Source organism: Rhincodon typus, chromosome 20 (genome assembly GCF_021869965.1).
Source record: "Rhincodon typus isolate 14 chromosome 20, sRhiTyp1.1, whole genome shotgun sequence".
Lineage (NCBI taxonomy): Eukaryota > Metazoa > Chordata > Chondrichthyes > Orectolobiformes > Rhincodontidae > Rhincodon > Rhincodon typus.
Genome location: NC_063351.1, coordinates 25,029,095 through 25,043,964, shown reverse-complemented (window position 1 = coordinate 25,043,964; position 14,870 = coordinate 25,029,095). Strand labels below are relative to the sequence as shown.

Below are 14,870 nucleotides of genomic sequence, written 5' to 3'. Positions count from 1 at the left end.
TTTGCACTATATGCCAACAGGGGTTCAAATCCTACATTGATATTGACATTTGAATTCAGTTAAAAAGTCTGAAATAAAGAGCTGATCTGATAGTAACCATTACTAAATGACCACTGTCGACTGTTGGAGAAACCTAATGTCCTTTAGGGGAGGAACTACCATTCTTACTGGATCTGGCCTACATGTTACTTCAGTCCCACGGCCATATGGCTGACACCTAATTGACATCTGAGTGATTAGGGATGGGCAATAAATGCTGCTGTAGCCAGCGACCTCCACATCCCTATGAATGAATTTAAAAATGCCAGAGGCAGTATGGTGACAATAGTGTTGGTGCAGCCTTGCTAATTTTGTGTCAGTTTCCCTCTGACATACCTGCCTGCTGCTCCTGTATCAGCTTGTTCATTTCTACTTAGTTATCTATGGATACAATATGGGGTCATCTTTTGCCTGGTTTCCCACTGTCTTCCAAGTGTCAATGACCCGGGGCGTCTCTTCCCCAACCAGCTACATAGATGTGGCAGTGATGTGCTCATCAGCAAGTGCTCCCACCTGTCATCTTGCTAAAGTATCTGTATCTGAGTTGGTGGAGGGTGCAGGAGGCAGCTTTGCCAGTGCATGCTGTGAGGGTTCTTTGGATTCTTTTTCAGAGATGGAGGAGATGTTTCGCAGGTCCACCCTCTTGGCTCTTGATGGGCTACCAAGCCATCATAATGTACTTGCTGCTGCTGACCCCCTCAGCCCTACTGAAAACACACTCAGTGATGAGGTAAAACCAGTCCTACTGATCATTTCTTACATTTGATTTTCTTTAGCAAGCCAAAGAACTCTTGTGATAAATTTTTGTAGTTTATTCTCGGTACTGTGGATTGGAGACCAGGAGCAGATATCAGCATCTGAGTCATTGTGCTTCTTATTTTACAGCAACTCATCTTCCTGGGGAAATGAGGCATTTCAAATGCTAAACCAAATGACTACAAAGTGAAAAATGTGCAAACACAATGTGTTGAGTTCTCATTTCACCAATCCATGCTCCTGTTGAAACAAACAGATAAGCCATGAGCTTAATAAATAACGGAGCAGCCTCAAGAAGTCAAATGGTTTCCTTCTGCCCCTAAGTCACATTTTCATATGTTTGCAAATGTCTTTGCCAACAGCAAAATCTCTGAAGGGTTGCCCAGTGGCTAACTTTAGGAAGGATCTGGTGTTCAAGGTAACTATGCAATATCTAAAAAATTTTCAAAAAATGACCCCTCATTACCTTTTGGATCTCATCTGCATTTCTTTCTCTGGAATCATCCTCTCCTTTGGTTTAAATAGATTGTCTAAAAAGGTCAATAAAGAAATATATGCATGAGAAAATACTTTATATATCAAAATATACAAATTATAGTTATCAAATTAGAAAGCTCAAATTGAAAAAAGGAGTAGTATAATTTCAATCTGCTAGGCAAACAGAAATTTAAAAACGTGGAAAATAGGAGCAGGTGTAGGCCATTCGGCCCTTTGAACCCCCTCCACCATTCATTATGATCCTGGCTGATCATTCAACTCGATAGGCAAATGATAAGTGATTGAAGATACCAGGATCTGTGTCATGCAATGACAACTTCTACTTTTATAGCACCTCTAATATAACAACAATTTATCTTCATATAGCACAGGCCCATTATGGAACAAAATATGTCACAGTCCAAGACGGAACGTTAGATCAGATGACCAAAACCAGAGGGACATTTGATGTTGCTTCAAGAGGAAATAAAAGCAAATTATATAAATGAAGAGATGCACAGAGGGAATCCCAGAGTTTAAGGCCTAGGTAACTAAAGGCATAGGTAACAATGGTGGGGTAGTTAAAGTTGGGAATTGTCAAGAGGTCGGAATTATATGGGTACAGACATCTTGAAATGTTTTAGGAAAGTAGGAGGTTATAGAGATGAAATGGGTGTGGGGATTGGCAGGGTTACAGAGGGATTTGAAAACAAGGATAAGAATTTTAAAATCAAATTGTTTCCTCTCCAGTTGCTCCAGGATGCAATGCAGGTTAGTGAGCACAGGGTGAGAGGAGTGCTGAGTTAGGACATGGCAAAGTTTCGGATGACCTCGAGTGGATGAACGGCAGAATATGAGATGCTAGATATTGGTATAGTCAAGTCTGGAGGTAATAAAGGCAAGAATGAGGGTTCCAGTGGCAGGTTTGAGGAATGAAAGTCCTACTCCTCCTATTATTCCTTATAACATCAGACAGGAGTGAAATCAGGTGATGTTATGGAGTTAGGAATAGGTGATCTTCGTGATATGATGAATTTATAGTCAAAAGCTTAATCTTGTGTCCGATACAAGACTAAGAATGCAAATAATTTGTTTAGTCTCAGACTCTTGCCAGGAAGAGGGATAGCGTTGGTAAACTGGCGAATGTTGGATATGGCATTGAAAACAATGGTTTCAGTCTTCCCGATATTCAGCTACAAAAGTTTCAAGGTGTGATGATCATAAGCATGATTAAGGGGCAAAATAACAAAGATGAGGGTTCTAGGGAGAAAAGTCAAATTAGTATCAAGTTATTGTCCTCAATGATGGAAACAGGAACATAATATACAGGAGAGAAAAGCCAGAGACTAACATATCAGGCTGGGCTATAGGCCGAAGGAAACTGCGGAGGTGGGAGAGGCAATGAAGTTATTTGTAAATGAAGATGCAGATTTTAAATCAGATGCATTAATGGAAGGAACTATCATGCAGATGCCAAGTTACTGACTGAGCACTGCACTGGTGCACTGATAGCCTTAAATACATGTACCAACAGTTTCAGGAACAGCCTCTTCCCTGCTCTTATTAGACTGATGAATGGACTCTTCAGCTTCAAATAATTTTGATCTTGCTAATGTTGATCTTTCTTTGCGTACCTCCTGTGCAGTTGTAACCTGTATGCCTCGCTCTGTCTAAGCGGCCTATGATCCATATGTCCTTGCTATGATTTGCCTGTACTGCTCGCAAAACAAATCTTTTCACTGTACTTAGGTACATGTGACTACAATAAATCAAATCAAATCAAACATTCTGCCAATTGACACCCTTCCACCTGATTAAAACCAAGAATTTGATGGTTTTCCATTTTTACCTTCCCCTTCCTTCTTGCAGATCCACTCACAGCAATGGGTGCTATAGAAGAACAACATTGATGTTAATGAGGATACTGAAGAACAAGCATCCTAGCTGCATAATGTTGGTGTCCCTTAAGTCATCTTTCAAACTGGCCTTTTCAGTGAATCATACAAATTAAATGCTGCAGCCAAGGTCGCACACCCTAGGAGCATTCTCCTGTGATGCAACCAGAAGTGCCTCATGTGAGGAGATAGCTGTCCTGAGACAAGCATCATCTTCATCCTCCAGATCTTTTATAAAACATGAGAAGCCAAACATATCCTCTTCATGGCACCTGAATGAAGACAAGATTACATAAAGAACACCATTTCTGCTCTTTGACAACCTATTTTTGATCTGGGAAGGAGCAGCAGGATGTAGCTGTGGAAAGTAAATACTATGCTGGCCAGTCCAACTGAATGTAGCTACTACAGGGAACCTTAATTGGGAAATTGGTGAGTCAGAGAATTCATAATGTTTTGAGGGTTGATTACTTTCTGAAACATAGTCAAGTTTTGCAACTAACATTTACTCAACATTAATTTGTAGCTTCTTTCACAGTGTAAGTCAACGGTATACAAACTGCTTGTTAGTAGCAGCTGTACAGTTAATTAGTGTGATTACTTAGAACCAGTTATCTGGTATGCAGGAGCTGACCTCTTAATATAAATATAGGAAACTGTTGCTAATGCATAAAGTAAGTAGCACAGAGGCAGATTGATGAAGTACAACTTTGACAGAACTCGACACAGTGAGGGAAGATATGCTCTTCTGGCTTCTTACATGATAAGGAACATTCTGAGAGAGGAAGTGAGAGACAACAAGACGCGAGGCATTTGATAGCTGAGTAGACAGTCGATTTTTTAAAAAAATTCTTTCACAGGACATGGGCATCACTGATCAGGCCAGCATTTATTACTCATCCTTAATTGCCCAAAGGGCAGTTAAACGTCAACCACATTGCTGTAGATCTGGAGTCACACATAGGCAGTTTCCTTCCCTAGAGGACATTAGTGAACCAGATCTGATTCTGACAATCAGTTCATGTTCAGCATTAGACTCCTAATTCCAGATGCTTATTGAATTCAAAATCCACCAACAACTTGGATTTGAACCTGGTCCCCAGAACATTACTAGAGTCTCTGGACTAATAGTCTTGTAATAATACCACTAGGCCATCACCTCCCTGATTCACGAGTATTATATTTTCTTCCTCTAGACAGAGCAGTGTTTTAACATAGCACCAGGAAGGTACAAGTAATATAGTCAATTTATGGATTAACTAGTTAAATTACTTAATATAACTACAAGTAATTGTTGAACAAAACTTCAAACTTGAAACACTAATTAAATACCCAAAATACAATAGAGATAACACTGTAGCTGTAGCACGTGGAGAACTTTGTTTGGCTCAGAGCTGATGAGCTGAAGCCTGTGCTTCAGACACTGCAATGCATCAGGGAGATGGAAAATTACCTCATCACTTTGTTTCAAGAGGCAGTCACACCAACTGAATTAGTTATTTCAGATTTAATCAGTGATAATAGATAGAAATGGATGGTTCGGACAAAGGCAGGTATGAAGTCCAGAAGGTTGGATTTGAGGAATACCTCTAGCCTATCACCTTTAAGGATTTGAGCTGATGGCCTAGTTGGATTTGAGTCCTTGTATTTGCCAACAGATGCAATGTTCTTGCAGCCTATGGGAACGGAAACATGGACTGTGGGAAGACTGAGCAAACCTGATCACAGTAACATGGTATAAGGGCCACTGAAGGTGGAGTGAAAAGGTATACAGTATTAGGAGGGAACCTTAATTGGGAAATTGGTGACTGAGAGAATTTATAATGTTTTGAGGGTTGATTACTTTCTGAAACATAGTCAAGTTTTGCAACTATCATTTACTCAACCTTAACTTGTAGCTTCTTTCAAAGTGTAAGTCAACGGTATACAAACTGCTTGTAGGGAAATTGATGCTGTTATCTGCAATTGAGAATGACAATCCCAAAAGTGTTGTTTTCTGTCCTGTGCCAGTGTTCAGGATATCTCGTTGTGGCTGGAGAGGAATTTGGAGAGGGAAGAGAAGGATCCAGTTGTCATGGTTACTAACAACATAGGTAAGACAGAGAAAGATGTTCTGCTGAGGGAGTTTAAATAGCTAGGATGTGAATTACTAAGCAGAATCACAAAGTTAATGATCTCTAGATTACTACATTAGCCATGAACAAATTGGCATTGTGTAAATAAGTTCAGAGTGTTGAATACCTTGCTAAGTAATGGGAGAAATGGGGTTCAATTCATAGGGCCAATCTAGCACCAGTGTCAGGGAAAAAGTGAACTGCACTTGAACTGCCATGTGATCAAAGTCTTGATGAATTAAATAAAGCTGTCAAGATCGCTTTAAATTAAATAATGTGTGGGGATGGGGAGGGAATTCAACCAGTGGAAGTGACAAGGATTTAGTACACAGAAGCAATATGGGTAAAGATAACCAGGATGTGACAGTAATGTTTAGAAGTACAAACATAACAGTACATCAGCAAGTGAGGTTACAGTAAATAAAAATGTAAATATGTAGGATCACCAGCTGCCGCCCCATAACTGCCACCAGTTCACACAGGGAGACATGACAGGCTGGGTGCTGGGATGAGGTGAAGCGCTTAAGTCAATTAAAGTTCATAGTATCAGAAGCAAATAGCCCAAGAGTTTCCATGCTGGAAAAATAGTCAACGCTTTCAGTACCACTTATATGCTGTTGATGTTAAAGAAATTTCCCCTCAAATGCTCTGGATTGACTTTGTCAGATCTATCAACAAATAGCAATATGGATCAAATAACATTAAATAGTTCTTGTGTTGGGTGAATAGATGGATTGCGAGGCAAAATTTCTTGGTGACAATGATGACATCAAAGCCAGAGTGTCTTGAGTAAGTCAACGTGGTTACTCAAGTTTGTGTGCCACTACTGAAGTTTCCCTGATTATCCAGCTAGAATCATGGATAGATTGGCTATCCATTGTGAATCAGTCTGTCACTGGTGACAAAGAAGAAGGGATTATTAAATGAGGATATCCCCTGTTGATTATTTTACATAATTTGATAGGTTATAGAGATATATGTAACTAATGGTATCTCACTATCCCAAGTGAATAAAAGCTGCACAAAGGCAAACAGTAGCAGAATATTAAAATAGGACAGCAGGGTCTACAAATAAAGTAGATTCCAAGAGGACAAAAAAAGTCATAAATCAAACAGGCATTAATGTGTTGAATAGAGCTTTTGCAAACTGATGTCATTTTGATACAAATGAATTGATCAGTGAAGCAGTAAATTTTTTTGTAACAACCAATTTTGAAATGGTGCTATCCCATCGCCAATTTTAGAACTGGCAGCTCAACCTCATCTCATAACGGTAAAAGCTCTAATTAATTATGCACTTCAGCCATCTTGTGATTACATTTCAGTGTCCTGGAATTTATTCAGCTCTAAATTTTTCATTATTAATATTCTCCTGTTCATATACTAAAAGCCCTGTTGTGCTTTAAGAACTTTAATTATATATTTTAATTCAATAATGACTCATGATGACTCGTCATGACGATTTTATCTTGTAAATCTATGTATTAAAAGTATTTATTACATTTTGCAAATATTTTACAAGACAAATTTTTATACTGTTTGTCTATATGACCTTTACAAGTCAGTAATTTTGTCTGAACTGGAGTATTACACCCAATTCTGGTCATGCACTTTAGGAAGGACATGAACACTTTAAACAGGGAGCAGGAAAGGTTTACAAGAATGGTCTGGGGTTGTGAGAATTTAGTTATGTGGACGAATTGGAGGAGGTGCAGTTATTCATCTTGAAGAAGAAAGGATTGAGAAAAGATTTGATTGGAAAAAAAGACGAGAGGTGTTCAAAATTCTGAGAGGTGTATAGAGGAGATTGAGAAACTGTTCCTGTTGTCAAGACTCAGAGGACATCACTGTAAGATGATTGCCAAAAGAAGGAGAAACTTGAGAAAAGAAGCTATTTTACTTAGCTTCTTTATCTGAAGAAGGGTCCCGACCTGAAACGTCAACTTTCCTGTTCCTCTGATGCTGCCTGGCCTGCTGTGTTCCTCAAGCTCCATACTGTGTTGTCTCTGACTCCAGCATCTGCAGTTCTTGCTATCTCTATTTTACTTAGCAAGTGGTTAGGATCTGAAATGCACTACCCTGAGAGAAAATTGGGGTCACATTCAATCATGGCTTTTAAAGGACATTGCATAAACACCTGACGGAAATAAATAGCTGGATCTTGGGGAAATAGTGGTGTGGAAGTAACAACTGCTACTCATGCAGCTTGCCAGGTTAGATATCATGGGGCATATGATCTCCTTCTGTGATGTATGTTTTCTGATTCCAAGAGGATCTCGGGCATGAAGGGCTTGGATTCTCCTTCTAGCTGTGGTATTTTAATGGGTTGAGGTTCACGCACTCGTCAGTCACTGCTGCAGAAGTTGTGCAGTTTCCTGGGTCATGGGTCAGCAGGTATTCATGATGAATTCTGGAAAGTGTCTTCGGAAAGGACTTGCTGTGGCTCAGCCATAAAATGTTGGTGTTATTATACAGGACTTTTACTGTAGCATTAAAATAGGTGACCAGGGAGTTAAAAAACCAGCACCTAAAACACATTGCATTTGGGAAAAGGAATGGTGAAAGAGGCTGTATCTTTCCATTGGTGGGCTTCAAGACCAATATTACTGCTTTATATGTCCTAACACAACCTTCATACTGACCCTGGAATGTGGCAATAACGGATGAAGGCAGAGAAAATCTACTAGGGACATGCACCCTGCCTCCATTGATATGTGTCATATAAGGACAGATTAGTTAGCATGTCTTATCAGCAGTATGGAAGGGAAAAGATGGTCCGTTGGCAACCCAGAAATAACTCACCATCTGAATTCCCTATTAATTTACATGGTTATCTTGCCCTCTGTTCATTTTAAACTTTAAGGTGGAGTGTGGGGTGAATGGCAGATGTCATTTACCACCATCTTTCTTTTCATGCGTCTGCCCTGCTCATGGTTATTTGCTCTATAGATTTTCAAAAGGCATTTGTTACGATGACCTAGAATAGACTAATGAATGTGGTTTGAAAATGTGGAACCAGGGGACATGTGGCAAAATAGATTGTTATCTTACTTCAAGGCTAAAAGCAGAGAGTGGATGTAAAGTGTCATAATTCAGAGTAAGAGAAAGTGGGAAATCACATTTTGCAAGGATCAGTTCTGGGACATCTTTTGTTCCCAACTTACATTACTAATGTAGACTTTGGAATCATAAAATAAAATTTCTAAATTGGGGATTATTACAAATTGGGGTGTGATCATTATTGAAGAGAACGGCTACAGATTACAAAAGGCCAACAGTAAACTTGTATAATGGACAAATAAGTGGCAAATTGTTGAGGTAGTCCATTTTGGTAGGAAGTGTAGAAAAGTCACATATTACTTGAAAGGTCTCCGTCCACCCTCTGCAACTGGATCCTTGTAGTCTGTGGGACAGGAAATCAATCAGTGAGGATAGACAACAGCACCTCCTCCACAAATCCTCAACACCAGCACCCTGCAAGGATGCGTACTCAGCTTCCTACTGTACACTCATGACTGAGTGACTAAATTTCATCTGAACTCCATCTACAAGTTTGCTGACAACGCTACCATTGTAGGCTGGATATCAAACAATGATGAGACAGAATACAGGAAAGAGATAACATGCTTTGGTGGTGTGGTGTAAAAATAACAATCTCTCCCTCAACATTAGCAAAACTAAAGAGCTGATCATCAACGTCAGGAAGCAAGGAAGAGGGCACTACTCCCCCATCTACATCAATGGATCTGAGGTGGAGATGGTCGAGAGTGTCAAGTTCCTGGGAGTGACAATCACCAACAACCTGTCCTGGACCACCCATATTGATGTGATTTGTCAAGAAGGTACAATAGTGCCTCTTCTTCTTCAGGAAGCTAAGGAAATTCAGCATGTCCATAAGGACTCTCATTACCTGATTAAAATTCTGAAATGTCTGATTATTTGGCTACTTTTTCAAAAAGCATTTGCTTTATATTTACCATAAACCACAACTATACAAAACCTTGAAAATCTGTTGAAAGTTATTTTACGTAAAGCATTCACTTCATCTTAAGAACAGGGATCTTGGTGTAAATGTGTTCTCTAGATGTATATTTAAGATGAATAAATTAATGCAAAAGTCACAGTAGATTCACGGTTTTTGATTTCATGTTTGATAATGCTACAGAGATTCCCAGATGTGTGACAATGTTAGAATGTAATGATATTAGGCAAAGAGGACAGCTGCGCTGGAGGTTAGACATTGTCTGAGTTGACATATCTCATAATGCAAGATAGAATGGCTACTGTTCAATTTCTTGGGTTCACCAAATGGTTTATTACAGCAGTTCTATTTTATTTATCACTATGAACTTTACGAGTAATCTTGGTATGCTGCTGCACATTGCCAGTAAGTGCGGTCCTAAATTTTAGAATCTGCTCAAGTTAAAAATTGTATATGGTGAACAACTAAGTATAGGATGTCGGTCATTGAAATGTTCAATGAAATATAGTACATCTTTTGTGTAATTCTGGACTGCAAACTTCTGCTGTCATCATTACTTTTCTGTAGGGAAATTGTTCATTTTATAAATTTGGGTTTGAGCAACAAATGTTTGATTCTAATCCTGGGTGAGACGGGTAACCAAACATTTGATGAACAGAGCTGAGATCTCAATCATGGTGCCATCCTACACATAATTTTCACTTGTGCATGAGAACTTTCTGAAATAATTCATAGAGTATAAACAGGACAGTTTCCATTTACATACAACATTGGGCTATTTTGGCTCTGGCAATATGTAATGAGACTAGTTTAATAAATAATCTCAAAGTAAAAGATGCCTAAGGGAACAGAGACCATAACATGGTAGGATTTAGCATTCAGTTTGGGAGTGGGGAAATAGAGTCAAGAACAACCATGCTGAACTTACATAAGGGTAATTACATAGGGATCATGGCAGAATTGGCTGCAGTGGACTTGAAGAGGAGTTTAGCCGAAAAGATGGTTGAGATACTATGGCAGACATTTAAGAAAATAATTCATTATTCACAACAAAACTATATCCCGGTGAGAAAGAAGGATTTTAGAAAGGGGCAAACCAGGTTAACCAAAAAAGTAAGGCTAGTATTAAATTGGAAGAGAAACACGTGAAATATGGCACAGATAAATTATAAATCAGAGGATTGGAAAAGTACTTAAAGTCAACAAAAGATGACTGAGAAAATAATAAAGAGGGAAAAATAAACTAAGGGCAAACTAGCAAGTATATAAAGATGGACAATAAGAGCTTCTTTAAATATATAAAAATAAAGAGAGAGGACAAGGGGAACATAGGGCCCTTAGAGAACAAGACTGGAAAATTAACAATGGGAAACCAGGAAAAGGGAGAGGAGTTGAATAAATATTTTGCGACTGTATTTATGATAGAAGATCCTTATAATATTCCCAAAAATAATAGTCAAGGGGCTAAAGTAGGGGAGGAAATTAAAACCATTAAAGTATTATTAGGGAATATATTGCTACTAAAGACCAAATAATCCCCTGGATCTGATGGGTTGTATCCTAGGATTTTAAAGGAAATAGAGGATGCACTAATAAGTAATCTTCCAGAATCCTTAGATCCCGGAAAAGATCCCACAGGATTGGAAAACTGCCAATGTAACACCCTTATTCAAAAAGGGAGAAGAACTAAAAAAAACAGGTAACTATAAGCCAGTTGGCTTAATATCTGCTTTTGGTAAAATGTTAGATCCACTACAAAGGATATAATAGTATTTACAAATGTATAATATAATCAAGCACAGTCAAGATGGCCTCATGAAGGGGAAATCTTGCCTGACAAACTTATTAGAGCTCTTTGTGGAGGTAACAAGCAGAATAGATAAAGTTCAATCAGTAGATCAAATATATATAGATTTCCAAAAGGTGTACAATAAAATACCACATGTAAATTTACTTATTAAAATAAGAGCCCATGATATTGAGAGGTTTATATTAGCATGGATAGAGAATTGGCTTACTAATGAAGACAGAGAATTGGGATAAAGGGGCCATTTTTTAGGATGGTAACTGGTAATTATTGGTAATAGCCAGAAGTATATGTTCCATGACCACAGTGCTTTACAACATATACTAATAGCCTGAATGAATGAAGTGAATATAAAATAAAAACATTTGCAGATGACGCAAAAATGAGTGGAAATGTAGTGCTGAAGATAACAGAAAGAATTTTCAGAGCGACTGAGGTACAGTAACTGAATGGGCAAAAACTTACCAGATAGAATTTAATGCAGGAAAATGTGACATTACACACGTTGGAAGAAAGAATAAAGGAGCTGAATATTATTTAAATGGAGAAAGACTGCAGAAAGCTGCAGTACAGAGATTTTTTTATGCAGTAAAGTCTGTAATAGATACTTGGAATTCTATTTTATTTAGTCACAACATCTCTCCTGAGGTGATCCCATTGTATGCTAGGTGAGTGCATACATGGTGCAAGTGTGGGTAAGGGGCATAATTTTCAATGGAGGGTATGAGGGGCTATAAATCTTAAATGGTGGCATGATTTGGCATGAATGGAACATAGTGATTGAATGGCGATGAGGGGTAGAGAGGCTTACTCTTTTTATTATAACAGGGACAGAGTCCCAGAATCCTGAAACAGGCCTTTTAAACAGCCTTCCTTGGTAGCCCTTGAGGATATTTTCAGGTCAATTGATATGATTCCAGTTCACATTGTACCCTAGAATGAAAATCAAGCTATTAGTGGAATTTGCCCTAAATCAGAGTTGGGGAGTGTGCACCAGACTGAGAAGCAAACGTTCAGAACCTAATTTCAAGAGTTTAGAGAGCTCATTATAATATCTAAATCAGCCATCATCCCCTACTTCGAAGCTCAGAATCTCAAGCATTCTGCCTTGTGACTTTTCTTGGTCCCCACACCCTTACATTTTTCCAGTCCAAAACCACAATGATTTAGTTTCATTCCTCTCCTCCCTTCTTTCTAATTACCAGTCTGAACACCTACTGCTTCTCCACTCTGATCTCTCCCAGCTCTTCTGACTCCTAATTTGTTTCCAACACCCTCCTTGCGTTTCCACTAATTTTCTTCCACACGTTATTCTTTTCCTGTGCTCCTCAATGCCAGTCTGACATCCTACTTCTCTACTAATATTTTCAATCCTCCACCTCTCCAATTATGATATTAAATTGTATTAAATTACCATTAACTGACCACTATAACTAGGACTGCTTTTGGACCAAAATGGTTTAATAAAAGAGAAATACTGACCTATAATGGTTGCCATGATCACCTGAAAACAGATTGAGGCAAGTGCTGGAGACTCAAGTGGAATAAACATTACTGCCTGCATTGAAATTACAGTTTTATCTAAAGGCAGCAAAACCAGACAACTGAGTCAGCATCAAGAAATTCATATCTCCTGTTTTAATTCCTACTTGTATGCCAATGTTTGTATGACCAATTGACATAAAGGTTTGTTGAGCATCCAACTTGGGGAGACAATAGGAGCAGACCCAGGAACCCACAAATTAACCCTATTTCAACACCTACTTTTAAGCAGCAGGGGAGAGACTAAAAATGGATTTGTGATCAGAAACTGGAAGATTCTCTTTGTCTTTCTTTCCCTGCCTGTTCCTCTGATCATATCAGAAGACAGCACCCAGACAAAAGCAAACTGGGGAAAAAAGTTATTCACCAAGCATTGGATACTAGTCAACTTTCAAACAACTATGGTCTCTGGTTTTAAAAAAATGCAAAGACTTTAAGGACTTTGCACAGCCTTTATTCTTTCTATTTGTACCAGATACGTTCTTTCCTCTTAAATTATTATCTGTGTTTGTATGTGTATTCGATATTACATTTTATCGTCTTTTCTTGGGTTTGTAGGTAATGACTTCGCTACTGACTGCTTTCTTTTATTCAAGAAAACATTGTAATTGTCTCCTTCATTTTGATTTAATTAATTACATTTTTAGTTGAAGAGTGATAGCTGTGTGCTAAAAAAGAAATAAATATTTGTTGCAAATCACCCTCCTCACCTGGTTGTATATATATGATTTTGAACAATAATGCATTGAATTAGTAGTTTGCAATGAGCTTCATGATAATATTACAGGCATTCTCTATAGCATGCAAATTTTAACCATCCACCAACAAAATACTAATGAGCTTTATTCAGCTAATTATTTGAAGCAGCCTAACCCGTTCCATATTTTCTCTCAGTTGTTTGAAGATTAGCTATCAGGTTGACCCTCTGGACCACCTTTTATCCAGAAAGTATACATTTATGTGGCATACAGGGCAAAACCTTTGTGCTCTACTTCTTGAAGGAACATCTGCGTACTTGAGGTCTTGAAAGCTGGTCTCCTTTATGAGGACCATATAGTTGTCTTCCAAAGTTGCACACTTGTAGCATGATTCACTTGATGCCTATCTTACTCCTGCTGCCAATAATCTAAATGGAAGCTTCAGCTTCTTTATGAGCTGCAGTTATGCTGGATTTCTTGGCCCCCACCCCTTGAAGCAGACTCAATTGTGGTTGGAAACTTGCAACGAATTTAAAACATGGCCAATCCCTGTAGATTTAATGGGGTTAACAATTCCTAACTTGTGAAAATGCAAAACGCACAATTCACTGATCCTGCAGTCACAATATGGGAACTAAACACTTGCATGTTTTTCTTATAATACATCAAAGTGAACTTACTGCAACACAATCAGAAATGGATGTTACATTTTATTGTACACTATCTGTCAACAATACTTCCAGTTATGATATGTCAATATGGCACTACAGAAATGAAATAAACCTGAAAGCAAATCCTGTTTTGGTTTGGGTGTGTCTAACATAACATTTCCAAAATTTTTCTAAAATATGTTGGCCTGGCTACTGATGACCTACCTCAAGAAGGCACTTACACACCCCACCAAGTGGAATCATTTCCATATTTATGTATTACTGGATGTTTGCAGCGCAATGCTATCTATAGATTAGTTCCAGTATTCCATCAAACCTAAATGCTCTAAATTGTTGGTTACACAGGAAACTTCAGGGAAAATTATTCTCCCACAGAGAAAACCAAATCAGATTGACAGACAATTTAAAAATCAAGCAAACTAAATATCTTGGGATGAAATGATTTTTACTCAACTGAAGGAAGTATCTAAAGTTAATCCACTTTTCTAAATACAAGAGTATGCTTTCTTCATGTAATTTATAAGTCAAGTTTGCAATGAGGAAGAACCTACCACTCAAAGGATGTGGCACGGTACATTGCCGTTTCTTAAATGGCAAAAGGAATGGCATGTTTTGTACTGGAAGTTCCATTCTTTTCCTTTGCAGTTTCATTGGCTCAGCCAACTGGATTTTCCTCCACTTTGCCTTAACCTCAAGCTGTTGGATACGCTTCTGTGATCGAGAGATGAAATCTGGTTTATATGTCTCCAGTGCCTCCTGGTGACAAAAGAAGTAAGAATAATTACATTATGATTTCAGGTATGGTATGATACAGTACTGAATTAATAAAGGTATTCATGACAATTCCATTTAGTATATATTGAAAGGCAAATGGGTGGATCATTCAGAA

At 38.3% G+C, this 14,870-nt stretch overlaps 1 protein-coding gene across 1 annotated transcript in view; it reads right to left on the bottom strand.

The window, feature by feature from the left end:
• c20h10orf90 (chromosome 20 C10orf90 homolog) overlaps positions 1 to 14,738 on the bottom strand; it is a 26,742-nt gene extending 12,004 nt beyond the window's left edge. Inside the window, exons 1-2 of the mRNA XM_048609086.1 lie at positions 14,533 to 14,738; positions 1,262 to 1,325 (exon numbers count right to left, since the gene is read on the bottom strand). Coding sequence (XP_048465043.1) covers positions 1,262 to 1,325; positions 14,533 to 14,632 — 164 coding nt within the window. The 5' untranslated portion in view covers positions 14,633 to 14,738. The remainder of the gene's footprint in view (positions 1 to 1,261; positions 1,326 to 14,532) is intronic.
• Positions 14,739 to 14,870: the final 132 nt, after the last annotated feature.